Source organism: Bactrocera dorsalis, chromosome 6, assembly GCF_023373825.1.
Source record: "Bactrocera dorsalis isolate Fly_Bdor chromosome 6, ASM2337382v1, whole genome shotgun sequence".
Classification (NCBI taxonomy): Eukaryota; Metazoa; Arthropoda; class Insecta; order Diptera; family Tephritidae; genus Bactrocera; species Bactrocera dorsalis.
The window spans coordinates 21,485,775-21,512,719 of NC_064308.1; the positions used below are offsets into that span (position 1 = coordinate 21,485,775).

General features: G+C 37.0%; 2 protein-coding genes across 5 annotated transcripts in view; both read right to left on the bottom strand.

Moving 5' to 3' along the window:
• Positions 1 to 3,153, bottom strand: part of LOC105226767 (uncharacterized) — a 71,026-nt gene extending 67,873 nt beyond the window's left edge. The window contains exons 1-3 of one of the 3 annotated variants that reach the window (XM_049459979.1): positions 3,011 to 3,126; positions 2,848 to 2,903; positions 1,415 to 1,615 (exon numbers count right to left, since the gene is read on the bottom strand). In XM_049459979.1, the coding sequence (XP_049315936.1) occupies positions 1,415 to 1,459 (45 nt within the window). In that variant the 5' untranslated portion in view covers positions 1,460 to 1,615; positions 2,848 to 2,903; positions 3,011 to 3,126. Of the gene's footprint in view, positions 1 to 1,414 lie in introns of all 3 variants that reach the window. The other 2 variants (XM_049459978.1, XM_049459977.1) reach the window with 2 other exon arrangements.
• A 7,426-nt stretch (positions 3,154 to 10,579) lies between these two features.
• The window catches only part of LOC105226306 (uncharacterized), an 81,968-nt gene continuing 65,602 nt past the window's right edge, over positions 10,580 to 26,945 (bottom strand). For both annotated transcript variants that reach the window (XM_049459981.1, XM_049459980.1), the window contains one exon: positions 10,580 to 22,541. In XM_049459981.1, coding sequence (XP_049315938.1) covers positions 14,524 to 22,541 — 8,018 coding nt within the window. In that variant the 3' untranslated portion in view covers positions 10,580 to 14,523. The remainder of the gene's footprint in view (positions 22,542 to 26,945) is intronic.

The window sequence follows — 26,945 nt, forward strand, 5'->3', positions numbered from 1 at the left end:
TGTATTGAACAAAATTTCATACAACATTCCTAAGAGGTTGATGTATAAGTGGAAGGGATTGACGAAATTATAAACCCAAAAATTAAATGTATTATCATATTTCAACGAATGGAACGACGATTAATGAATTCTTTAAATAGAAACTACTGATATACAAACACTGTGATGTCATGAATTTGTTTTGATATGCAGTATAATTTCTCTGAACATTAATACACTTGTTACAACGATCGTCCAATCTGTGGATCACATCCCTCAAGTGAGATCCGAAAGGCCTGCAAAATACGGTTCAACAGCCGTTATGACCTCTTCATTTAAAAAACGCTTCCCACGCATATATTTTTTTAGTTCTGGAAATAAAGAACCCGAACTCGTTTCGAAGCCGAACAACCAGGTTCACACCACTCTTTAGCGTGTTTTGATTCAGAATCGTGGTGATAGACCCAAGTCTCACCCATAGTGATGAATCGACGCACAAAATTCACTTTACTTTTTTAAAATGCTCCAAATGTTGCTGAGAAAGTCGCATTCAAATGTGTTTTTGTCCCATTGTTAGCGAAAGCGGCACCCATTGTACGCAAACCCAAAATTTCACTTAAAATATGGCTCACACTGCCTAATGAGATGTGTAGAGCCTCTACTAAATCTCTCTCAGTCTATCGACGATCTTCCAAAACCATATCCTGTATTTTGGCTATGATTTCTGGTGTTGATGCGATTTTTGGACGTCCTTCACGTGGATCGTCTTCAAGACGACCGAGTTTAAATTGAACCACCCATCTTTCTACTATTCTAATTGTAGGTGTACAATCATTGTACACTTTTAACATTCGTTCGTGAATTTCTTTTGATGCTACACCTTCCAAAAATAAGAATTTTATCACTGCACGACATTAAATTTTTTCCATTGTATTTATTTATTTAAATATGACCTGTAAATAACAGACAAGAAAACAAAGTGCAACTGGTTGCTTAGGTCATCGTCCCATTTTAAAAAATACTGTGACACGGCGACACTAAGTGGCTTCTAAACAAAGAATGAATTGACAGATTGAAATGAAACTTCACATACGTTCATATGAAGAGTGTACCAACAAAACAAAAAAAATTGGGCTAGTAGCAACGCCCTCTCTTATCGAACGACAAACCTTATTGAAGCAAGTGACCTGACAATTGATGTATTCGTTATTTCTGAATACTCCTGTAAAATAAACATTGATTTGATCTGTAAAATAATTCAACTGAAGGTATTGCTTGCTTATATAAGAGACAAAATATTTCAAAACACTAACATTTGTGTATATCTTTCGAAGCCGCGATTTTACCATTGTGACTAAATACCTTACACATATTTTTATTCGAGTGGTGTAGTGATATGCCATTATCTTGAACCAGTAAAAGACCTTTTACTTACTTGCGTGAAAGTTAAACCCAAGGGTAAAGATGGTGTGATCTCCATATAGTTACGCTCTTCCGTAGCTATATTAGATATAACTTGCTCCCGGCTTGCAACAGTTGTAGACCCATTTTGAAGATATGTTGTGCGGTAAGTATAAGTCGTTAGGCAGGTTTTCGTCACAAACTGATTAAAATCAGCTGGCAAATAAAAGTTTTCCTGTAGAAAATGCATAAGAAGATATAAAAAATATTGGCTTTGTTTCGACGAAGTCTGTACCTTGCGAAATTTCATCACATATTAATATTATATTAACCGTTTTTGATTGTAACGAACAAAATATAATATAAAGAAAGTCGAACGATTGCGGTGTTTTAAAGCCTGCTATAAGACTCACCACAGGTTTATTTTTTATTGCATAAAAGGAAAAAAAAGATCTTTATCTTGATATTGGACCAATCTGTGTAATAAGCTCATGCCTTTGGCAAGAATCCGCTTAATAATTTACTCGTATATATGTAGTTAATCTACCAAATAAAATAGTTTAACAGTTTTTTGAGCTACATTTTTTGAAGATACATTATATTGTCAAATAAAAAAGTTTTCTTCACAGGGACTTGTTTTTGAGCGGTCAACAATTTACAAGGAAGGCATTGACCTCATAAAATGTAAACAAAAAGGTCGTTGCCTTAAATTTAATTAAAAGTTAACTAATGTAGATGTCTTAGCTAAATGCAAACAAAAGTTATTGACTTGGTTAAAGGTAAACAAAAGGGTTATTGACCCCATAAAATGTAAACAAAGAGGTCATTGAGCTGTTATAGCCCAAGTTACCACTACAATCTACGAATATATCAGATCCGACCACTATACAGTATAGCTGCCATACAAACTGATCGGTTAACGAAACGTTAAAGATCTTTTTATACTCTTATATGCTAAATAAATGCCCCTGTGAAGGGTATTAGAGCTTCAGTAAATTTGAAGATAACGTTTCATCTTCTTCTATTTTTTTTTTTAATTCTATGTATGTTTTGATTTTTTATTCTTAAACAGTTTTTTAAGTTGGAGTTTAAACGGGTTAAAGTAAGCGATGAGAAATTAATATAGCTGGTATATGCGTAACATCTCACAGAAGTTATGTGCAACACCACAATTTTTTAAACATATATTGATTAATCAATTGGCTTAGCATTGAAATCAAAACCATTATTTTCGTAAAAGTGATACGTATACATACATACAAGTAGGAACATTTACCAACGAGACGAAGATCATTATTGCAATATCCGAGAGCCAATTTCGCTAGTTCTTTTTATCTTGATTTATTGTTGTCTAAGCTATCTATTGTTTAGTTAGGTGGAATTCAAAATTATGTTATAATTTATTTCAGTATTGGTGATTTCAGTTTTGTCTAATGGTCAATCATGATAAAAGCATTATATTATTACCGTATGTCTTCAATATATCCAGTAATCTATCCACCTACTCCATTATGACTGATATCCTTAGGATAAAAAAAAAACGTATTAGCAACCGTATGGAACTCCCAATATTTCTTCCCTTATTTTTAGAGCCTAAGAAAATATATTTACAACTTGCTTAAAAACTTACCTGATTTGCACTTTGTGTTGGCATTACCAGTATCATTTTATTTTTTAAAGTACTTGGCATTAAAGTCATAGGACGGAAAGGAGTTTGACTTAGCTCGCTATATAATTGCTGTGGAACATGGTGCTTTTTCTGTTGTTGTGATGAGTCTTTAGTCGCCATCTTAACAGAAGATGACTTACCCTTATCATTGGCAATAATAAGTTCAACACCATTCGACATAACTCGAGTAGCCAAATTAAAACGGGCCTTTTCTAAGAATTCACCTATTTCTTTCTCTTTGTCTAGTTTCAACAAGCTTGCTGAGTCGTCATTGAACTCGGGAGCATAGCTCACAACCTTTTTTACGTACAAAACATTCTAATTAAAAATAGTGTAAATATTGTCAGATTTACCGGCGAAGTCTGTACATCGTCGGATTAATGTTTTGATATTTACCACGGTGTTCAAGCTTCTATCCATACTGGAACTCCTAGTGGAATGCCCTGAGAGCTGCCTAGTTTGCCGTTGTATGGAAGCATTAATGCCACTTCCTTGCCTTCTGTGGCCGTTTTCTGCAGTTACTGGTGAAGAGTTGTAATTTCGTATTTATTCACTTTGCAAGTCTATTAAATGTTTTTTTTTAGAATAATTATGAACTCCGAACATTACTTTATAAATCTGGGACAGTAAAAAAGCTATTTCAAAAGAATTGCGACAACTAAAAATCCGCTTTGTTTGATGAAATCAGTTAAATTAATAAATTTATGTTATTAATGGTATAAATATGGCTGTGATGTTGTTGCAAGCGTTGGAAAAAATTTGCATAGAACGTGATACTTTGAAAAATTTGCAACACTGCTGTCGTTATCGCCATCTCGACCGCACCCATACTATAGTTAAAACTGTGAGTTCAGGACAGGAGACAAGTGTACTTTAGAGGGAATTCTAACAGTTTTGTTATGAACAATTTTTGGTCATAAGGGGGCATATTTTACAGGAGCTATTAGTGCAAAGTTTCTTCGTGTTATATTAATTGCTTCTTGATTCGTGTACTGGATAGTGAAATAATCAAATGTAATTTAAAATTGTGTTATATGGGAATTTGGAGTGGTTGTAGTCCGATGGCATCTCGGGGGAAGAATTTAATATCTTATTGATTAATAATTTATTGCGCTTTTAGTAGTTTTTAACAGTACCGTTATATAAGATGTGGACGGGATTATCATCCAATTAAATATACTCTCTCACCGTCGGTAGGAGTTCTTAAAATATTTGCTCTAGGCGAATTTGATTGTTTTAGCTTTAGTGGTTTAGAAGATGTGCACATTAAAGTTATTAACGCACACTTTTTTTCAAAAACTTTATCTCACAGGTGCTCCATGCTATTGCGATCCCCTGCGCCAATTTACAGTTCTATATCTTTATTTAGTGCTTAGTTAAGGCGCTTTATTGGTTTTCGTTTAATGGCGTTTTGAGTGCGTGGCAGCGGTCCGACTATGCCCATCTACAAACTTGTCCTCAATTTTCTACCAGGAAACACTTGTTTCAAGTTTCGTCAAGATATCTCAATTTTTACTTAAGTTATCACTTCGGACAGACAAACTGTCTCTCGGATTTCGACCCGATCATTTATATATATATATATATTCCTATACTCGGTTATTTTGAGTATTTTATGTGAACAAAACTCTGTAGAAACATGTTACAAGAGTAATTAATTTACCATTCATATCAAATTTGCTGACGCCAATGATGGTAAAAGTTTGCACACAGAACAAGCTGTGGCGCCAATTTGTACATTGTGTTTTATTTTTGTTTTATATATTCTACTTAAGAATAAATTATTTTTAATGTTTTTGTTTGTGGTAGCAATGTAAAATATCTTATTATTATTTTATTAAAAAAATAATGTATAAAAAATATTACACATTTTTTTAAATAAATGACCACACGAAATAAAACGTGAGCCACTGTATGTATACTCAACACAGGAAAAACTTTAGCGTTGAGAAGTAACAATTTCTTTGCTACTTTTATGGAAATTATGGTTATCGTTGGTACGTACATGTAAATTTTAAAACTCGTTGAGTAACACTTTAATAAATATTAAATAATGCATTTTTTTAAGCTTCTAAAGTGATTATTTTGAATCACTTTTCACATTCATTCAATGTTACTGATTGTTATGACAGTTAGATCTTCAAATTGGAAGCGGTTCGACTGAATGCTGTGTAGTAGAGAACTTGCATATATGTACATATGTATGTATGTATATGGACAACCAAGAGATTTTCGTGGAGAACTTTCTTCGAAAGTGTAGAAGTGTGTCAAGACTCCTCAAGCATTGGGGGCATTTTCGCGAAAAACCCTACCCAAGAAAATTTGTCAAGCCAAATTAAACTTTTCGAATCTAGCGCCCCCTGGTGGCGCCATCTATATGTCCACTGGTGCGTTAGAATCTGCTATCTTTATCGATTGTTCAGCGCTAATTTCATGATATTTCAACGATTGGAAGTGAAGTTATTGCGTTTTAAGTGTCAGTGTGTTTGTGTAATCGGTGCGAAAATGAGCTTCGAACAAAGAGCCAACATTAAATTTTGTTCTAAAATTGGTAAAACTTTAACCGAAACGATTCAATTGATGAGAAAAGTTTATGGCGATGATTGTCTATTCTGTAGCAGAGTGCACGAGTGGTTTCAACGTTTTCAAAGTGGTCGTAAGGACATAAATGACAACCAAAACATCGATTTATAGCATTTTGATCGAACACTTGGGCTTATGAAAGGTGTGTGCACGGATTGTTCCACACAAATTGACTGGCGACCAAAAATTGCTCAGAATCCAACATTCGAAAGACATCTTTAAAGAGGTCAAAAAGGACAAAAATCGACGCTTGTGACCGATTATTTGACCAAAAATCACATTTGAACCATTAACCACTGCCCGTATTCACCTGATATGGCACGGTGCGACTTCTGCGGAAAAATACATTTGCCCATGAAAGGAAAGCGTTATGCTGACGTAGAGGCCATTCAAAAGACTTGCACCGACATACTGGCGGCTATACCGACTAACGAGCTAAATCACTCGTTCGACATGTTTTTGGAACGTGCAAAAAGCTGTATGGAAGCAAAAGGAGACTATTTTGAATATTATTAATTTTATTAATAAATTGATTTTGCCGAAAAAACCATATGTTATGTTTTTTTTTAAGTCCTGTTTGCTTTGGAACGCACCTTATATTTAAAAATACTGCCAGGCACTCTTGTCCGCAAATGTGATGTGTTTCGAGTTCTCATCATTTCATTTTGCATTACCTAGTACATCACCCTATTTCAACTATTTATTACATACTTATACATATATGCAATGTCATCAGCATAAGTGGATAGTAGACTGCTGTGCAAGTGCACTTGAAATCACCGAAGATGCGAGTGATATTATTTACAGCAATGCAATTGTTGAACTTGAATAGCAACGGAGGCAAAAGGTACAGAAAAAACATTTGGTTTTCTCAGCATAGCAAACAGTACACACTCTGTTTTGATGCTTGAAATGCATCATTACATTACATAAACATTATTTTTATTGCCTAGTTCAAAAGCAACGAGTGCATCATGCATTTACTGTTAAAAGCCCGTGCTGTATCTATGAAAAATTAGAAATCAAATTTTAGAAAATTATTTCAATATAAATTTTTATAATCGAAGTGCACTTATTCAAAACTATAATATGTAGTAATAGTATAATTAAAATACTCTTACATATATATAATTTTTTAAATTGATAAATTGTGGAAATAAATAATGTAACTTCAGTTATTAAGTACGTTTTTGAATATTGTTATATATTTATAATAACACAAAAATCCAACATATTTTTAATATTTTATGCCAATTAAAATTATATATTCATAATGAGTTAATATAAAGGGTGATTTTTTAAGAGCTTGATAACTTTTAAAAAAAAAAAAACGCATAAAATTTGCAAAATCTCATCGGTTCTTTATTTGAAACGTTAGATTGGTTCATGACATTTACTTTTTGAAGATAATTTCATTTAAATGTTGACGGCGGCTGCGTCTTAGGTGGTCCATTCGGAAAGTCCAATTTTGGGCAACTTTTTCGAGCATTTCGGCCGGAATAGCCCGAATTTCTTCGGAAATGTTGTCTTCCAAAGCTGGAATAGTTGCTGGCTTATTTCTGTAGACTTTAGACTTGACGTAGCCCCACAAAAAATAGTCTAAAGGCGTTAAATCGCATGATCTTGGTGGCCAACTTACGGGTCCATTTCTTGAGATGAATTGTTGTCTGAAGTTTTCCCTCAAAATGGCCATAGAATCGCGAGCTGTGTGGCATGTAGCGCCATCTTGTTGAAACCACATGTCAACCAAGTTCAGTTCTTCCATTTTTGGCAACAAAAAGTTTGTTAGCATCGAACGATAGCGATCGCCATTCACCGTAACGTTGCGTCCAACAGCATCTTTGAAAAAATACGGTCCAATGATTCCACCAGCGTACAAACCACACCAAACAGTGCATTTTTCGGGATGCATGGGCAGTTCTTGAACGGCTTCTGGTTGCTCTTCACCCCAAATGCGGCAATTTTGCTTATTTACGTAGCCATTCAACCAGAAATGAGCCTCATCGCTGAACAAAATTTGTCGATAAAAAAGAAAAGAACCGAACACTGATTTTGGTAATAAAATTCAATGATTTGCAAGCGTTGCTCGTTAGTAAGTCTATTCATGATGAAATGTCAAAGCATACTGAGCATCTTTCTCTTTGACACCATGTCTGAAATCCCACGTGATCTGTCAAATACTAATGCATGAAAATCCTAACCTCAAAAAAATCACCCGTTATTAGCACAAACTTGATTACGAGTATATATTTTTAGCAAATGTGTAAAATAGTTTTTACTATGAAGTATTTTATAAAATAGCATATTTTGAACTCAAATTGCCATTTGACTTGGTTTTCATTGCCTTTATTGCCTTGAAACAACAATGCTTGAAAAGAAAATTGTCATGAATGTTATTGCATTTGCTGCTCTCAGTGCTTACAGGAATTGATTTGCGCGTTAAAACATTGTAGTGTTATGTTAAACGATTGAATCAAATCACTGACAAATGGAACGTCATTAAATATTGTGTAAAGAACAGGTCCCAAAACATTACCCTGTGATACACTTGCAAGGAGTGTAATAGAAGAAAAAATGAAGTAGAAAACTGTTTTTTTTTTTATATAGGATGCCACACTCGGTCAAATGCCTGTTGTATTCCAAAAAATATTTACATACATACGTCTTTTACTGCTTCATGAATAATGTTTGTAAAAGCCTCCACAATCGTATACCCCTCTAAATGCGTTTTGAGTGATATATGAGTTTCGCGTCTACCTAACAATAAAATACCTAGATGTGACATTGTTATACATATTTGTTTGTTAATGCTGGAAGAGCATTGCCATATGTAATAATAGCACTGGTAAAAAAAAATCCACTTGTTTTTGTGACATGAACAGAACAAAGTGTTTATTTTTGAAGTATCCCTTAACAATGTCCAGCAGTAATCGTCAAGCAAACTGGCACTCTACTTGCCTTAGTATCGTTTCTCCATATCAGAAATGTCTTGTTGGAACTGCTCCCCATGTTCGTTATTTACGGCCCTAAATTATCGGGAAAATTCAGATGGAGTCCAGAAAGTGAATTTTATGGGACAACATGTCACACATGTAACACATTTTTTTTAAAGGTAGTAAGTAGTTCAGTCACAAGATCTTTGTAATTGTCAGCTTTCACATTTCACAAGAAAATTTTTAACAACGCTTTTAAAGGCACTTCAGGCTCGTATTTCATTTTCATTGAGCATTCCCTCACATGTTTTACCTTTCATTAGTTCTCTTATTTTCGGACCCACAAATATGCCCTCCTTTATTTTTGTTTCACTGACTCTTAGAAATTTTTGTTTGAGATACCCAAGAACTCTCTTCCATTTCAGTCCATTGCCTTAACAAAATTCTTCATTAAACCCAATTTAATATTCAAAGGTGGCAGTAATACTTGTCCCGAAGTAAGTGCGTACTGGACACTGCTTATGTACGTAATGACAATCTCTCGCACGGCTGTCCCATTCACAAAGGAAGCAACAATATTTCGAATATCCTAGTTGCCTTCCAAGGAGAAGGGCTATTACCTTCAGGTTTCCAAATATTGCCTAACCATACTCATAATAACGGGTATGCTCTGAAAGAACTCCCATATTCTCATATGAACCGCATGAGCTAAGGGCACATATGGATATTTGTTACCGTTATGAACTAATATGCCTTTAAACTAAGTTTACAGGAATCAATGAATAGACGCCAATCACGTCGATCATGTTTTTGTCCCAGTGCGTTAAACCAAAGGGGTAACTTTTGAACAGTATACTGGATCTAGTAGTTCTTCTTGAAGAAAGTAATTTGGGAGGTCTTTCTGCCTTTTTCTATAAAAGGTCTAACCTTTTAGTCTGGATGTTAAAAGTTCGGACTGCGATTCTGAAAGGCTTAGATCACGAACAAAGTCATTAAATTCACCCTGTCGATTTAGATGCAGCACTGTTGAACATCCTGGTTAATGAAATAAAGGATTAATTGTCATTTCGTTTGTGGTTTCTGTAACATCACTTGAAGAGCTGGTCGATTCTAGTTCCTCATCGAGACTCCAAGATTCTGGTGTATTTCGAATAGGAGGTTGTTTACTGTGTTTGATAGGTCTTAAAGCTGATGAAAAAGTTTTACAACAGATATGAGTGGCCCATGCTTTGTCTTGGTGCCCAATTTTAACGACAAAGTACAGTTTGTACGCTTTTAACACAAGCGGAGTAAAATTACGTTTTTGCGATTTAAAAGTTTGTTCTCCGCACACATAACAAAAACTGTTGGAACTATTTACGAACTTCCTAGTCATTGTACCTAAAAATCTTAAAGACAGTAATTTCCAAAAATTAAAAAAAATGTGAACTAAAAAACGTTTTGCTATCCAAACATAGAACACGTAATCGATTCGGACACCGTTAGTCTACTTATAAAAATATGCTGTTTATTTCAAACAAGCAGGCAGAACCGGTCTAAACCGGTTAAATCCCTGATCGTATATATACTGAAATTTTATGTATTGTAAAATCTAAAGCCGCAGGTTAGAATATCTGTGGGTTATAGAAAAATTCTGTTTTAAGATTTGACTTCAGGCTATCAAACTGCATTAGATACACTTAAACATTTTCATGTCACAAATTATTATGTTGGCGAATGGTCTGAATACTCCAAAATAATCTGCAAAATCCAGAATATCTGGTATTTGGCGGGGATCTGATGGTGTTGGTTTCTTCCTAAACGGTTTTGAAAATTTGTTGATGTTTATGCATTCATAAAGCTCCCTTCCTTTGGGATACCTGGTAAAATCTCTACCAGCAACAAATTTACAGCCAAGTTTTCTCAAAAAATTAAATTTAAAAAGTGCAAGTATCTGGATGAAGAAATCAATAGTTTGTATTGAATTCGCGTATTTTTCTTACCCTTTCTTCGAATAAAAAAGTGAACTCGAGTATTTTTCTGTTAAAATATCTATGGTATATTTCAAATATTTTTGGTAAACAGAAGAATGTAGAAATAGATAAGGAAATCATGGATAAAACGTTATATAACAAAATTAAATTAAATTAGTTAATAGAAGTTTAATAGTAGTAATTTGATAGACGCATATGCTTATATTTTGGTCAAATAACATTTGGTAATAACATATACATGTATACATTTAATTTTTTACTACTTATATAAAGTTTCCAAGACAAAGTTGATTGCTATTTTTTAAATATTTCGATTTTCTATAGCTATTTTGTGTTTCTGATACGAAATCGTAGACCAAAATTTTTACTAACATAAATAAGGAATCAAATGACAAGCATGTTTTCACGATCCCTTCAGACTAAAAATAGGCATTGTAAGTTAATGTCGCAAACTAAATATTTTTGCAAAATTGAATCCATGATAATATTGAATTAATGGATGAAAAATTAATTGTTTTAAATTATTTTCAGTGAGGTAGGGAAAAAATAAATTTTTTCGAACCACAACCTTCTCGATTTGCATTAGCGTTGCCTTTACTGTGTCCGAAAGCGCGTTAATAGCATTTTTGTTGTTATCACCACTTTGATAACTAGTTTTTTAAATTAAATGAAATCAGAGTTAATATAATTCTTATGCTAATAAGTTAAGGAAATTATTTGATTAGCTTATGATTTTAAAAATTGTAGTTGAATTATTTCAATCTCAGTAATTTGGCATACTCGCTGCCATTGGTATGTGCTCAAATCTAAATACATTGCGCGAAATAATTATATGGTACAATGTTTCAATGCAATAGTAGTATGTTGAATTTCCATATGAAATATTGCAATAAGGATGAAAATGAATAAGAACACGATCGAAAATTTTCCAAAGGATCTCAAGAATTATGTTAAAACTCCTCGAACAGGCCGACCACCTCTAATAAAAGGAAAGAGAAGTTCGAAAAATCAGTCGTTCGGTTATTAATGAGAACATAATCCTCTCGCTAAATCGGTGTCAGTTGTCTTTTCATTCACGCGTCTACTCAATCCTCAAAGCAGACGACACCATTCGATATGAAAAGAAAAGTGCTAAACCTAGACGTGAGATGTAAGTTGGCTTTAGTTTGCGGCAAAGTAAGGACACCGAATTTGAAATCTGTCATATTTAGTGAAGAGAAAAAGTTTAATTTAGATACACCCAACAGTTTTCAGTATTATTATCAGAATATTCGTCGTGAGAAAAAAACCCGATAAACTAGAAACTTTAAGGGAGGATCACTTGTGATGCGCTATGGACATCATGGAAAGACTCCAGATTGTTTTGGGTTACACAAAATGAACTCAGAAATATACATATCTGAATAACGTGCTAGTGAAGTTTGGTGACCAATTTTGGGTAGAAACGACTTTCCGACAATGATAACGCACAATTTCATAATTTGCGACTACTCGAAGATGATGGGAAAGCAAAAAACATTGATAAATTGAAACAAGACCCATCGAAAATCTATGGGGTATTTTATCCAAGAAAGTGTATACCGATAGGTCCAAACTGTATTGAAATTGAAGAAAGCAAGCAAAAAGGAATGGGCAAATATTGATGTGTCTTTATTAGAAAATTAATTAGGTCCATGCCAAGAGAGGTCATATTGATTACTAAGGCCATATTTAAATTGATAAAATTTGCAAAAAATAGCATATAGGCTTTTGAACTGAAACAGAATTACTCGTACTATAGAATTATTTTGCAAAGTATGAATAAAACATTATAAACAGAACTGTAGCGTAGATTCTAAAATATCCAGAATATCTTGAATAAGGTTCTTAAAGTTAGCGAAAAACGTGTGTTCGTAACTGTTAGGAAGATGTCACCACATCATCTAATTCATTTACAAGTTAATTTCCTTACATTCATCCTCTTGCAAAAGAAATTTCATTACGCATGAATGTTAAAATGGCATGAGCTTTGCGTTGCCTTATTATATGCATGTTCATACATATGTCAATTTATTATAAAAAAATTCGTTCCTGTTCGTTTTGGTAAACAAATTCGACATTTGTTTAAAATTTATATTTAAATTGTTTAGTATTATATTTCATTTGTTGTCAAACTGAGTATGGTATTATGATGAAAATGAAATGTTATGACAGTTCCCTTCAATAGAAAACAAAATAAAGCAAAGTCAGAATTACATATGATGGATGTTAAGACAGTTCATTGCCAGGTGTAAACGTGAAGGTTAAACTCAGTGCTTTTGCTGTTATGATTGTGTATATGCTGTTTTTACAAAAAATGGAGACCGCAAGTACGTAATCAATGGAACAATCTCTATGATACAAGACATATACTACGTCAATTGAAAGGCTGCTTGAATATTGAATATATGAAAATGACAAGATGACTTAACCATCTCTACCCATTCGTATGAAGCCTAAGTAGTTGCTGAGGGAAAAGGTACTTTGGTGCTAATCCGACATACCGGGTCAATCGATATTTCAATGAAGAGGTCCCACTGAACAAAATACTTGTATAACCATTGGTATTGTTTTTGCAGAGGCTATGCCCCTCAGTATTTTCATCCACCTTGAAATATCGATATGTAAATACAAATATGTATATACAATCATTCATTTAGTGTTCTTGTAGCGATTTCATAAACTAAGTTGATTCGTGTTATATCCCATATGCAGCATGTTTTAGGCAAATTTTCTACCGCCGCTTTCTTGATTTGAACTCAGCGTTGTTGAAATCAGACTTGCCTCATTAAAAATTCTTGACACTACAGTTTGTATTAGCATATCTGATTGCTGTGAAAATATTGATTTTGCCTGCGTATTATTTTGGCATGCGCCTCTTTTTACTTCTGCCCGGAGCTGCGAGCTCTTCCAAGTTCCTTGAAGTTGTTTCTTCAGATTTCTGCGACTTTTTATAAAATGTTACAGATTTTGTAATACTCTCTATATTTTATTTGGAGAAGTGACGAGGTTATACACTTGATAATAATACGTCCAGGGTTTTGGAATGGAGAAGTTTTCATATCACTGCTTAGAAAGATAGGATGGTTAGGAGTTTTGTCAGGGCCGGAAATGTTATTAAATTTGTCTTTATACACAATATACAATAACTGATGAGTATATATTAAAATTATAAATTATATTTGGCAGCGTAACATACAAAATGTTTGCCATGCTTCCATCACTCACAGAATATGCTTGCTGATTACTTTTGTTTATGTTGTTCTCTGGTATCAGTGATTGTTTCCATTGTTGCTGTTTTTGTTGTATTTATAAAAATTTTTAGTCGTGATGCACAAGTAGGTGGTTGCACTATAGTCGGTTGTTGTATTGTTTACTTTTCTCGACGACGGTGTTGGCAGTTTTCTACGCCGTACGACTACCTTCTTTCATCTACAGCTTAAATTAACAATATTCAAAGTTATATTATTTTTACTACTATCATACTCGTTTAACAATTTCAACGCATATCGTATTGTAGTGGTAGCACACGCCCATATTTCTTTAAAAGAGATGCACTCCTTTTGCTCCTGTCCACCATTACATCATTATGCGTCTTATTATTATTTGCACTAGGAAATGTGATTTTGTTTTTAATAATATTTTTGTACAGGATTTTGCTGAGTATTATTGTGTTCGGTATTATCCCCAAAGTATGTGAGTGACCCATTTTCGTTTTCCTGCTGTTTTTTAACCTTAATTTCTTCTTTGTCATTCTCTACAGTTTCATTCCCTTCCCCCTCCCTTTCCCCCCTTCGCCTCTTTGTCGTCCTCAATACAGCTGCCTCTCAGGTTGCACATGTGAATGTCTTTATATTTTCCAAAACCAATACTTTCAAATATACTTATCGACGCTCTCGGGCCTACAATGACAATATTAATGACCTTGAAGTAGCATGGGGATGGCAACTCAGTAAAGTCAATTACATTAAAAAATTATTTTTATCTTTTTATATCCGGTCACATTCGACCTTTGCTTAAGATAAATACCCTCTGTAATTTGAGCGTCACTGCTTTGCAGCGGCATAGTGGGCACTAATTGTTTTTCAAGTGTTACTGCGTTTTCAAATGAGTGCGTACTTTTCGCAATCCATGTATCCACATCGCCGACAAAACTCTCTAGCGATTGCGTTTGCTGGTCCATCAAATGATGTTCACCACTTTCAAGTAAATTTAATTCAATCTGTTTCTTCGTCTTATCATCCTTCAATTGCGGTATTAGATATGTCGACACATATTCACTGCCATCAGATGCGTAAAAATCATCGATTGTATAAATTTTGGAAGTTTGCTGTAGATCACCAGGAGCCTGGCGTTTGTGTATTGTGGAGTCAGAGCCAAGTGGTACGGTACTTAAAATTGTACTAAACTCACCGGGTCGGCGGCCGGATACATACAATGTTATTATACTAGAACGCTCTGGCACTTCATCTTGGAATGATTGATGTTTACGCTTATGTCCTTTACTGGACTTTCGCGATTTCTTTCGGCTAGTTTTATTATTTTGCGTATAATCCTCGTTAGCTGCTATGTCATTATCATTTTCTTTAGGAAGTCGTATATGGTTCGTATCAAGTTCTTGCAAATTATCACTTAATAGTAGATGCGGTGCCGTGGAATGTAGTATTGGTAGCTGTGGCTGTTCAATGTGTGGCTGTAGTTGTTGCTGCAATAATAGTTGTTGTATCAGCAAGCTATTGACCTGTGGTGCGGAATGCGTTTGTTGTGTCGGTGTTGTAACAATAGTATCTGTCACAAACTCAGTAGCTGTTATTGTTTGCGCAGTTGTATCGTAGACCGTAGTCAATATCTTTTTGCCCTGGAATGTAACGGGTAAGACGGTAGACATACCTTCGAAAATTGTTGTAACATATGTAGATGTATGCGTGCGATATTCAGTAACCGGTATGGGTGGTAATTGCGGTACTAAACTACCTACACCTAACTGAATAGGTGCAGGTGTTGCTGCCGCCCCTAATGCTCCAAGTAATGGATTAGCCGGTGGTAAACCTATATTTCCGAGCAGCAACTGCGATAATAATATGTTTGCCAACGGCGCGTTTGGTGAAATTTGTGGCTGAGTTGTTGAAATAACATTTTCCACTGAATAAACTGTTGATGGTATTACGTGTGAAAAGGATGTTTTGCGGCCACGTATTGTAGTGGGTGTAAAGATAACGGTTGTCGTCGGCGACTCATGAAGTACGTACTGTGTAACCTCAGTAACTCCACCGAAATGCACGCTTGAATCTTCTCGGGTCAATGCCAACATAGTTTGTCCATTACTACCCAGAAAAGTGGTATATTGCTGAGGAGACAAAATCTCCGTGCTCGTTTTAGCTGTCACAACATTTTTATATTCAGTAATTTTACCATTAATGACAGGTATAGTTACTTCGGCTGGTATAACATGTGTAATAGTAATAGTGCCATCATATGGTAGTACAACAGTATCAACATTGTAATCGTTACGACTGCGTCCACGCACCGTTGTACGTGTGCGACTTAAGTTGGTACGGGCACGTGAAGACGTGCTACGTGCAACTGCATCTTGTGACAAATTGCTATTGTTGTTGTATGTTTTCCGCCTATTGCTAATCGTTGGAGAAGACGAACGTCTTGATGAGGCTGCTGTCTGTGGACGTCGAAAGTGGCTAGTTCCTGGACGTGTCAAACCTTTTTGAGTTGTTGTGGTTGTATCTTTTTCACGTAGCGTGAATTGAGCTCGACCAGTAGAGGGGCGTGTTGGTCTGATAGCATGGTGATTTCCTGTACTTGTAGTAGTGGCCGATGCTGTAACGGCTTGGGTACTGGCGTGTTGCAAGCCATAGCGTGGTGCAAAACGCCCACTTGTTCGTGAACGAGTTACCGCTGTAGTTAAGAAAGGTGGCGTTTCCGGCTCAATATCTTCATTATAATTTTGATCTTCGGCAGTAGTAGCTGAAACCGTTAACTTTGGACGCCTGAATTTATTTCGAAGACTACTTCGCCTTTGTAATGAAGTTTCAGCTTCACGACGTACACGTATCGATTTCGATCTTGTAGATAAATATTTTATTTTATAGTTATCAGTTTTGGAGGATTTTTCAACTCCGGTTGATAATTTATGTTGCTTAATATTAGAACGCCTACGACGGTTATTATCTCCTTCGACATCATCTTCATTGTCTTCTTCATCCTCGTCATCATACTCGGAATCATCATCGATATCAACATTGCCTTCTGTACTGTCAGCTTTTTTATTTTCTTTGGCTTCATTAGTTTCTTGATTTGTTTGTCTCTGTAACAGACCACGTGGTGGAAAAAGTCTATTTTGTGGCCGCGTTCTACCTAGTGCATTGTTGACTTTAGGTCTCGCTATACTTCGTGCCCGTGGTGTTTGCGTCGTTGTTGTAGTACTTGTAAGAGTCGTCGTTTTAGCTCGTAATATTAAAGGATTTCGACGTTGTGAAACAGCGCCAATAGAAGAAATGCTACTCCCTCCGTTTACTACACGCTGACTAGCTGAAATAAAACCAGTCGCCCTATTTAACGGTTTTCGAAGGCGTAACAAAGGATTTTGATTGCGGCGGGCTGCATCTGTAAATCCTTCGTCATTTTCATCAAAACTCGCTTGAAATTCTGGAGTAGTTGACTCCTCACCACTCGTCTCGGATGTCAAAATAGGTAAACTCTCTGTGTATGGGGTATTTTGTTGACCAGCCTGAGTTAAGCTTGTAGATTTAATACGTACACGAGAGTTACTAGCATAAGTGCTAGAAAACCCTTGCCGATTGCCTGAAACAGATGTAGGTCGCACTAAAACTCCGGCACGTCGTGTCGATGATTGTAATCGTGTCGACGATGTCAGACGGTTTCGGCCCCCACTAAAACCGCTTGCAGACAAAATTACTGGTGTATTTGATGTACTGATACTGCCAGTGGAAGATAATGATTTGATCGGGCGCCCGAAAGTGCGGCGCGGCGGTGAACTGTTTGGTATAGCAGCGGAAGCACCTGTGGTTGTTATTATGCCTGTAAATACACCCTTACGAGTGCTAAAGCGCCCGCTAGACTTAAGTGCAGGTGTCGCAGTTATTGTTGGTGTGAAATCATGTCGTGTTATAATTGTCGCACTACTCGTAACACCGTTTTTCTTTTTTGGCGCGAATTGAGGACGATTGCGTGAAGTAAATGGGCGGATTACTGGAGTAAATGTACGCTTCTTTGACTGATAGGACAATCGCTCTTTATTAATTTTACCGTCAGCACCTTCCTCATCATCATCTTCATTACCAGCGTCAACATCGAAATTCTCTTCATCCTCTTTACTATACTCGTTGGTCGCAGTAGAATTAGAAGCATTATCAACAATGCTGTTTTGTAACGTTAGTGCAACAACATTTACTGTGGCTTCTATCTGATCTGTTGATTGTAAAGTAAGAGACGGTTTAATAGACCCATCAGTGGCTATCATATTATTATTTGTCTCAAAAATAAAACTGGATGTACTCTCAATTATTTGCGCATACCGATTCTCAATGAAAGTACCAATAACTTTGGATTGATATAATGTAGTTGTCTGATTACCAATACGGGTACCCTCGATTAAACGCACAAGTCCCGTTTTGTACTGACGTACCGAACTGATATCTGAATTTGCTATCATACTGCTTGGAAGCAGGGCTTGCTTCAATTCATCAACGTGTAAACTGGATGTGCTGCTAGTGAAATTCGATGGCATACCATCAATAGCGGTTGTAGCTAATATTTCCGTTCGATAATACAATGTACTTACACCATCTGCATCAATAATCCTTTTGTAGTCATAGAGCAGTGTATTAGGACTTTTTTCAAGTGTGGGCGTAACACCGTTGCTTACAGCTAATGATAAGATATCAGTCACTAAATTAGCACTCCTCACAATATTAGGTTCACCTGCGGCTACTTCAATTGTTTTATCTGCATTGTTTGCTGATGAAACCACATGTGTTAGAGTCTCGAATCGTGAGTCAGTTGTGGTCCTATCTCCATTATATGATGTTGTATAATATGTATACGTTGTATAGTAAGTTGTTGGCTCAAAAACCGCTCTGATGTTTTTGTTATCTATACTTGAGTTTCTTACGCTATTATGAACAATATTTGTAGAATTCACAGTCATAATTTTATCCAACTGATCGGTATTCGATATTTCTGTCTTTGGTTGTTTGCCTTGGAAAATATTCCCGTTACTTAACAATACATCTGCTGTCTGAATGGGTGTTGAAGATATTGTGCTAGATGTTACTATATTTGATACGGTTTCCTCTCTGCTAAGTGTAGTGATTTCACCATTTTTTGCCAGTTTTGTCCAGTATGTGAAAGTAGTGAAATATGTTATGGGTAATGTTACTTCATCTACACTTGAAGTTTTAGTCGGCTGTACCGTTTCCGTTACGACATCGGTTGCTGTTTCTAGACGACTTATAACGTTTGTCGCATTATTGCTATACATTGTCGTATAGTACGTAAATGTGGTAAAGCTTGTCTGCAACAATAGGACGGCTGAAGGTCTAATTTCGTCAGTATTGCTTTCGGAGCTGATTTGATCGAAGAAGGCTTCCTGATTTTGATTGATAATATGTTTTTTGCCATTCGAACTGCTCGAACGTATATCAGTCACCAATGTATAATTGTTGAAGCCAAAGTGGTCGTCATTAAAAAGTATTGCTGCATGTGCTCTTATTTTGCTGTCACTTAATCGTTGATAGTCATTTAGCATATTTTGTGTATTCTCATTTCTTTGTCGTTTAGTGTCAGTATCAATGTTATTAGCGCCAGTATCCTTATTTAATTTTGACAACATCTCCGCATTACTTGCAATGTTATCACTATTAATACGACTTTGTTTGTCAATCTCAAATACAGTAGTGGATGTTACCGCATCCGTTACATAATTTGTATATACCTCGGACCTAGACATGATTTCCGTTTCTCCTTCCACAAATATAGTCGTATAGTATGTATAAGTTGTAAAGTAAGTTTTCACTATTTTACTATCATCCAAAAACATGGTTGCGGTATGTGCATCTGATGCATCTCCGGTTTTATCTATATCAATATCATGCTCTCCAACACGCAATATAGTCTCCAATTCTGTCGGTAGTACAAATTTACTGCTGCTGCTAACCTTATTACCATTGTTCGATGAATCACGAGTACTAAGCTTAAGCGCATTCTCTGTATTTAATATTTCTTTTGTGGTAGAAATTGGTTCGATTTCATCAACATCGGACTCTAAAGTTGATGTTATAATATTCGTAAAAACTTCTGTGTGACTCGATATACTAGTACTGCTGTCATCATTAAAAAATGTTGTCAAATACGTATATGTCGTATATAATGTTTTATATATCAGTTCAATCTCTTCACCAGAATCATCTTCCACCACATAAATTGACTGATTGAAATTTATGTCGCTATGACTTTCATTATAGACATCAGTTTCATTATTATTATCGTTATCTACAGGATCAGTTGTTGTATACTCTAAAAAGTCTCTCTGATTTATATTAGCTGATGTTGTGGTAATGTAGTCAGTGTCATCGTCGGCAAGACCATCACCTACACCATCTATGTTCTCGGCCAGTGTTGCCGTGTCAATATTATCTAATCCTGGTTTCTCTAACTTTACCCAATCGCTTGCTCTTTCTTTTATACCGCCGATGGCAAAGCTTGTCGCGCCTACAACTGCTGTCTGTGGTTTGATACAAAAAAATTTAGTAGTTTCTAAAATGTCGAAGGTAGGCAGTAATACAGTTTCGATTGTCGAATATTGTATGGCTTCATCTTCGCCTGCGAGGGCCGGCTCGCGTAGAGTGTTTAGTTGGGTGATTGTTTTTGCTATTTGTGTGAGAAACGTTTGTGATGTTCTAATGCAATCTCTCAATTCAACAATATCGTCGTTGGTATTCATTTCCTGCACATCTATTTTAGTATTTTGAAGAACCTCTGATACATTTGAAACGCTTTGAGATGTATCAATAGAACTACTACTACTACTTTCTTCGACTTCATATTCATCCGAAGTAATATTTGCTAATATTTTGGAAACAACTGTAGTTGTTTCGACACTATCTTCGTATTCCTCGGTGGTTGTTTGTATATTACTTAAGGTTGAAGTTCCGTATTCTGGTTGTGCTGTTATCTTTATATCTGTCAAATTTAAAATATCTGTAGCCTTGGTTACGCTAACTACAGGCTCCACAAAATTAGCAAAAGGATCATCTTCATAGAATATTGTTGTGGCACCACCTAATATCTGTAATTCCGAGCTAGTATTAGTAGGCGTTATATCCAAAATAGCTGTAGTTGTGTGATGCGTTAGTTCACTGCTTTGCAATGCTTCTACACTTTTTGAAACTAATTCAACGGTATTGGTTATTGGTTGTTTGTTAGTATTTTCAGGTAGTTTCAATAATAACGAATTATCTATTTTATATGATTGGGCGTCTGTTTGCATAGTTGATGAAATACTTTCACGTGATGCCGCTACACGCGAAAGTGACGCATATATTTCTGCAACTTCATCGTCTGAAGGATGGGAATATGCAGTCGTTGAACCAAGCATATTATCACTTATACTTGATAACTTGTCCGTAAAATAGGAGATTTTGATATTTTCGTTAGATGTGGTCACTAATTTTATTTGTTTTAAAGATAGTTCTTTATCATTAACATCAGTTGTTATTGTTTGTAATATTTCCTCCGCATCTTCTTTTGAAATTTCGCTGCTAATATCAACGAAGTTTACACTTTGTATGATATTTGAATTTAAACCCATTAATTGTAAATTAGGCAAACTGCCGATTTGTTGAGTTGGTTCAACTTTAAATTCCATAGCGACTTTTATAGCACCAATTGTTGTTTCTTGTTCATTATCGCTAACACCTCCTAAGGTTGCCTCACCCTTAATTGACGTCACACGACCTAAATTAGTATTTTGTGTAACGCTGCTAGGAGAAAAAACAATCACACTCTCCCCAACAACAGTTGTAAAGTCAGCAAAACCATAATACGTTATTGTTGACAATTGGCTATTAAAGAGTAGCTTCGGTTCATTTCTCAGGGAACTGCCACTACCATTAGGATCTATTTGTTTTTGATAGTACTGTTTCGGTGAACGGCTTAATTTGTTAGCATTGTTTTTATAATTATTCACTGCGTTGCTTAGTTCTGAATGTTCGATAATGGTTTCTGCAAGGAATCCACTTGGTGAAAGGGGATTACGAACAGTGTATGTGGCCAAGTCGCCGATGGGCATCACTTTATTCACGTCTAATATTCGTGCAAATTCTTGATTTTGATTTCCTGTATTGCCAACTGTATGCAATGAAAACAGATGTTTTGGCGTATTGTTACGAGCAACGCCCGTTAAATTTTGTGATAACAGTGTTGCTATTATCAACTTGCTCATTTTTTTCTCATCGTTATTTAAAGGCTCTTGTTGTTTTTTATTCCTTGATTCACTTAAATGAGCAAAATCAGTATTGCCAGCAAAAATATTACCATCATCGTTGAGTAAACGATCATCAATATCTTGCCAATCGGGTAAGTCAGCATTGAAAAGGTCGTTATGACTCTCTAATAAGGACTTGGATTGTAATTGCAAATTATCACCCACCCAACTGGTGACAACTGTTGGTGATACAACTGCTTGCTGTGTCTGTTGTTGTTTGTGGCCATTATTATATAATACTCGAGAACTTTTTCTCAAGAATTGTGCATATAAGCGTCCACTATCGAGTGTTGTCCCGACCACTTGTGTGGCGTATTCCGTTGTTACACCTTCTTGTATGAATGTGCGTGCAGTGGATGTTAATAAACCAACTTCAGGACGAACATTGTGATGGTACCCTATATAGTCACTGCGCCCGTTATTCGCGCTATTAACTAGCACAACCGCCGTCAAGTCTGTTAGATTGCCTTTTCAGTTTTATTATTTAATTAACATATTAAGGTTGACAAATAGACACGAGAACGGCAAATATTTACATGTTTTTTTAAATTTAAATTGATAATAACAGTAGTAGGTCGTGCAGTATTTAGCAATAATTTTTTCATATATATATGGTAGTAAAATATTTGGTATTTATGTTTATTAATATATATATAAATAAATATATATTTATATTTATGTACATTGAATATTATTAAAAGTATATACATACAACATTTTTACAGCATTATTCATTTTCGCACCACACAGATATATAGCCGCAACAAGTGGTTGGAGTTGTAGGTAATTTCAAAATGAATACATACAAAATTTTAATAAAGGTAGTGATAGATTGGTGCATGTAGTAACCATTGCCAAACAAATCCATTTTAATAGATAGAGAAAAAGAAAGAGAAAGAAATATAAAAATACAAATTAATATAAAATTTATGTTAAAAACAAATTGTATTTTACTTAAATTCATTTATTTTGGTTCATTAAATACGTTAAAAGTTATTCAATAAATATGTATCGGCATTTGATCTTTATCGAAAATAAGTAGTAATGATAGAATTCCCACATTGCAGTATGCTACTTCAAGAGCAAAAAATGAAAATAGGCATAATGGAAATCACTTTCCATTATTTTTGGTAACCATAAATGTAGAATTGCTTATCTAAGTATATCTGCAAATGGACAGCAAATAAATGATATACAGATATGTTACTAGAAATAGTATATGTAAGTTATGTCAATTAATTCTACGATATTTATGTAACTAATATAATATGGTACATAATATTTACATTTGTGACGTTACAGAAATACGACTCTGTGTGGAGCGGCACGAGAAGACCGGTGAAAGAAAAAAAAAAAGTCATCGAAGACGGCGTTTATTTTTGTTAAAATTACTTTCATTTGTATTTGTATTTTTATTAAATGTTTTTCTCAAAAAAAGTTGTTGTGCAAGCAATTGTGCGTGTTATAATATAAATATTGGGCTTCACTACGTGCGGTTTGCCTGTGTGCGTCCGTGTCATTAATTTCAAGCATTGAAGTCAATTATTTTTCTCACTCAAACATTTCGAGCTTCTTGCCTAAATAAATTTTTTTACGGTGTTTGACTTGTAATATCAAACTATCCGGCTCGAAGGACCAAACGTTTAAATTCTAATATTAAACTGTTTGATTTCTATGATCAAACTTTAAACTCAAATAAGAATCTTTAAGTTCTTACCGCTGGTGAGAGAAAACTAAAGACCTTATTTGAGCTGAGAAATCTTTCATTCGGTGGCTGCGGCAACATTAGTGTGTTGTTTTTGGCCAAAAAGTCGCGCACAAGCAACGATGTGTGAGCATTAGGGTGTGCCATTCTGAGGCAACCTTTTTTTTCAACTGAAAAACAGGCTCAAAACTTTCGAAAATGTGTAAAAAAAAGTCACTCTAAAGATGAGGCTCTTAATATTAATATTAAGAGGTGCCTATTTCAAATTTTCTGTTTTCCATATAAATTACATGGAAAAAAATCATTTTTTTTTGTAATGGTTATTGTGCGAATGTTTTATATGTGCCCCGATAGCTGCCAGTAGGGATGGTAAACTCGATTCCGATTATACTCGAAAATCGAGTTTTCTCTTAAAATAATCGATTTTTAAAAATCGATTTTCAGTAGTCGAAGTGGATTAAGAATCGGTTCTTGACATTCGAGAAATCGATTATTTTACGAGAAAACTCGATTTTCGAGTAGAATCGGGATCGAGTTTACCATCCCTACTGGCAGCCATCGGGGCACATATAAAACCTCCGCAAAATAACCACCAGAAAAAAAAAAGATTTTTTTTCCATGTAATTTATATGGAAAACAGAAAATTTGAAATAGGCACCTCTTAATATTAATATTAAGAGGTCATCTTTTGAGTGACTTTTTTTACACATTTTCGAAAGTTTTGAGCCTGTTTTTCAGTTGAAAAAAAGGTTGCCTCAGAATGGCACACTCTAGTGAGCAGCTTGAATAGCATTTTGAATAGGTAAAAATCGAAGACGATCCAAAACCCGTGCAAGCAAAGCAGCTGTCAACAATTAAATGAACATTCAAAATGGCCGAGCTTGTCGGCATAAGTGAGAGACATGCGTACCAACATAACGCCACAAAAAATTCGAAATTCCAATATACGTAACGCGCGAAAATTCAAAATTCGCGATACTTTTTGAACACACCTCGTGTATGCGTATGTATGCGTATGTAGAGCTGCAACGACTATGATAAAATCAGAACAAACAGTCGTGCCAAAAACACAATCAAATTAATTCAGTTCAGCATAGACAACATTGTTAATCAATTCGTGTATTTGCCAGCGTCAACTGACCTGATGCAACACGAACAATCTGTTCTGTGGCAATCACGATCGTGTCAACGTATGGCTGGCTTCGATCCTCTGCGAATGGTAGGCACCTTGCCGCGGTGCAGGGGCTTAGGCACAAGGCATACCCGGCATCCCGCAACCTGCGTGGTTGGTGCTGATAGACACCGCCCAGGCAGGATGTCGGGTCCCGCATGCGTGCGCTAACCAAGAGCTACCACCTCCTAATCCAGGCCAGGTCCAGTCATGCGACCCGTGCCCATTGGATGGTTTGCAGCCAGGAGGTAAATCCGGCTGTAGTATAACGGAGCCTCCTCAACACCGGGCCGAATTGGGGTGTAACTGTGGCCTTACCGCGCCAAGGGGCTCTGGCGTGGCTGACCTACCTAGTCCCCATTTAAAATAATAGACCTGACGGCTCACCCTGTTTGAGCCCAAGGTCGGAAGACACAGATGGACAAAATAAACAAAACAAACAACAATAACACGGATTTAAGGCAACAACAACGGAGAACGGACACGGACAACGAGAAGGAAGCTGAAGCAGCGGTAGGCAAATCGGGTCAAGGAGCTAGACGGAAGGTGAACTTCCTTGACATTCTCTCGCCGGAGGAACGGGCGCTATTTGAGGAGCATGCCAAGGAGGATAGCGACGACATGCCCTCATGCAGTTGTGCTCGCCTGGCAAAAATGCCTGCGGCCGCTGCAGCAGCCACGAGCACCGCCAAGACCCCCGCCGTAAGGCGTAGCGGGTCGGACTCGGGGGAGTCACATCGGGCAGAGGCTGACGGTGCGCGCAGAAGGAGAAGGAGGCGCAGAAGAGGTGGGCAACGCCTTCTCCCAGAAGCTGGTAAACCCGGAGGGTGTGATGACCTAAACAGGAAGGGAATGAGCGGCGCCATCATGAGGTGGTACCTACGGTACCTGCGAGACGGGAAGACTCCTGAAGCGGCGGAGGCTATGGCCAGAAGCAGAGGCAAAGGGAGTAACGCACCCCCAGCAAAGGAGTGTGACAACATCGGGTCAGCTCGCGCGAAAGGCAGCGGTACCAGTAACCGTCCGGTCGGTGCAACACTGACCGCACGGCGTGGTGATGGTAGGGCAATGCCCTTTGAAACGTATGCCCAAACAGCAAAGAGGAGTAGCGGCCAAATCACGCCGCAGGAGCGCCCCAGCTCCAAAAGGTCTAGGGGCAACGAAAGCAAGGCAACCGGTAATCAACAATCCGGACCGGCTCCCCACCGGATGGAGGAGGGGCGGCGCAGGTATGCGGACGCCGTTAAAGGCATGCGCATGGCTGTACTGCCTCAGAACTACCCGGCGGAGGCGCTGAAGCCGGAGGAGCTTACCGTGCTCCAGAACCTCCTCTTGGACGAGGTCTTCAGAGGACAGAACTTCGCGGCGTCCTTCTTGGGGGTGGAGTTTAAAGGAGGTATGCTGCAGGTGGAGTGCAAGGACGAGAGGTCTGCCAACTGGCTGCGGGAGTTTGCACCAAAGCTGGAAGGCTGGAAGGGTCCTGCCCTATGCGCGAGGAGGGCGGAGGATTTGCCTGTCATGCATAGCATGACAATGTTCCTCCCCAAAAGCGATGACAGACCCTATGAGTATGCCCTAGGACTGGTGAAAAACCAGAACTTGGGGCTTAACATTTCATCCTGGCGTGTCGCGAGCAGCAAGATGGAAGAACTAGGTGGAATGAAGGGATGGAGGCTAAACTTGTACATAGACGACGAGTCGTACAAGCACGTCCGGGCAGAAGGCTTCCGCCTGTATTACAGGTTTAGCACGGTGGTTATGCGGCCCTACAGGTCCGCAGCCACCGGGAGCAAGGGAGCAGCAATGCCCGCGAATCAGGAAGGCGAGAGCATCGGTAAGCAGGCCGCGGCATTGGCGGCCCCGGAAGCAGTGCCGATGCAGGTGGACGAGGTGGCGGATCAGCCCAGCGGAAGTGGGACTGTGACGGTAGTGCCAGCAACGACCACCGACGTCCCCGTAGAGGACCACTGCGACTAGGGAGCAGAGCTCCCCTCA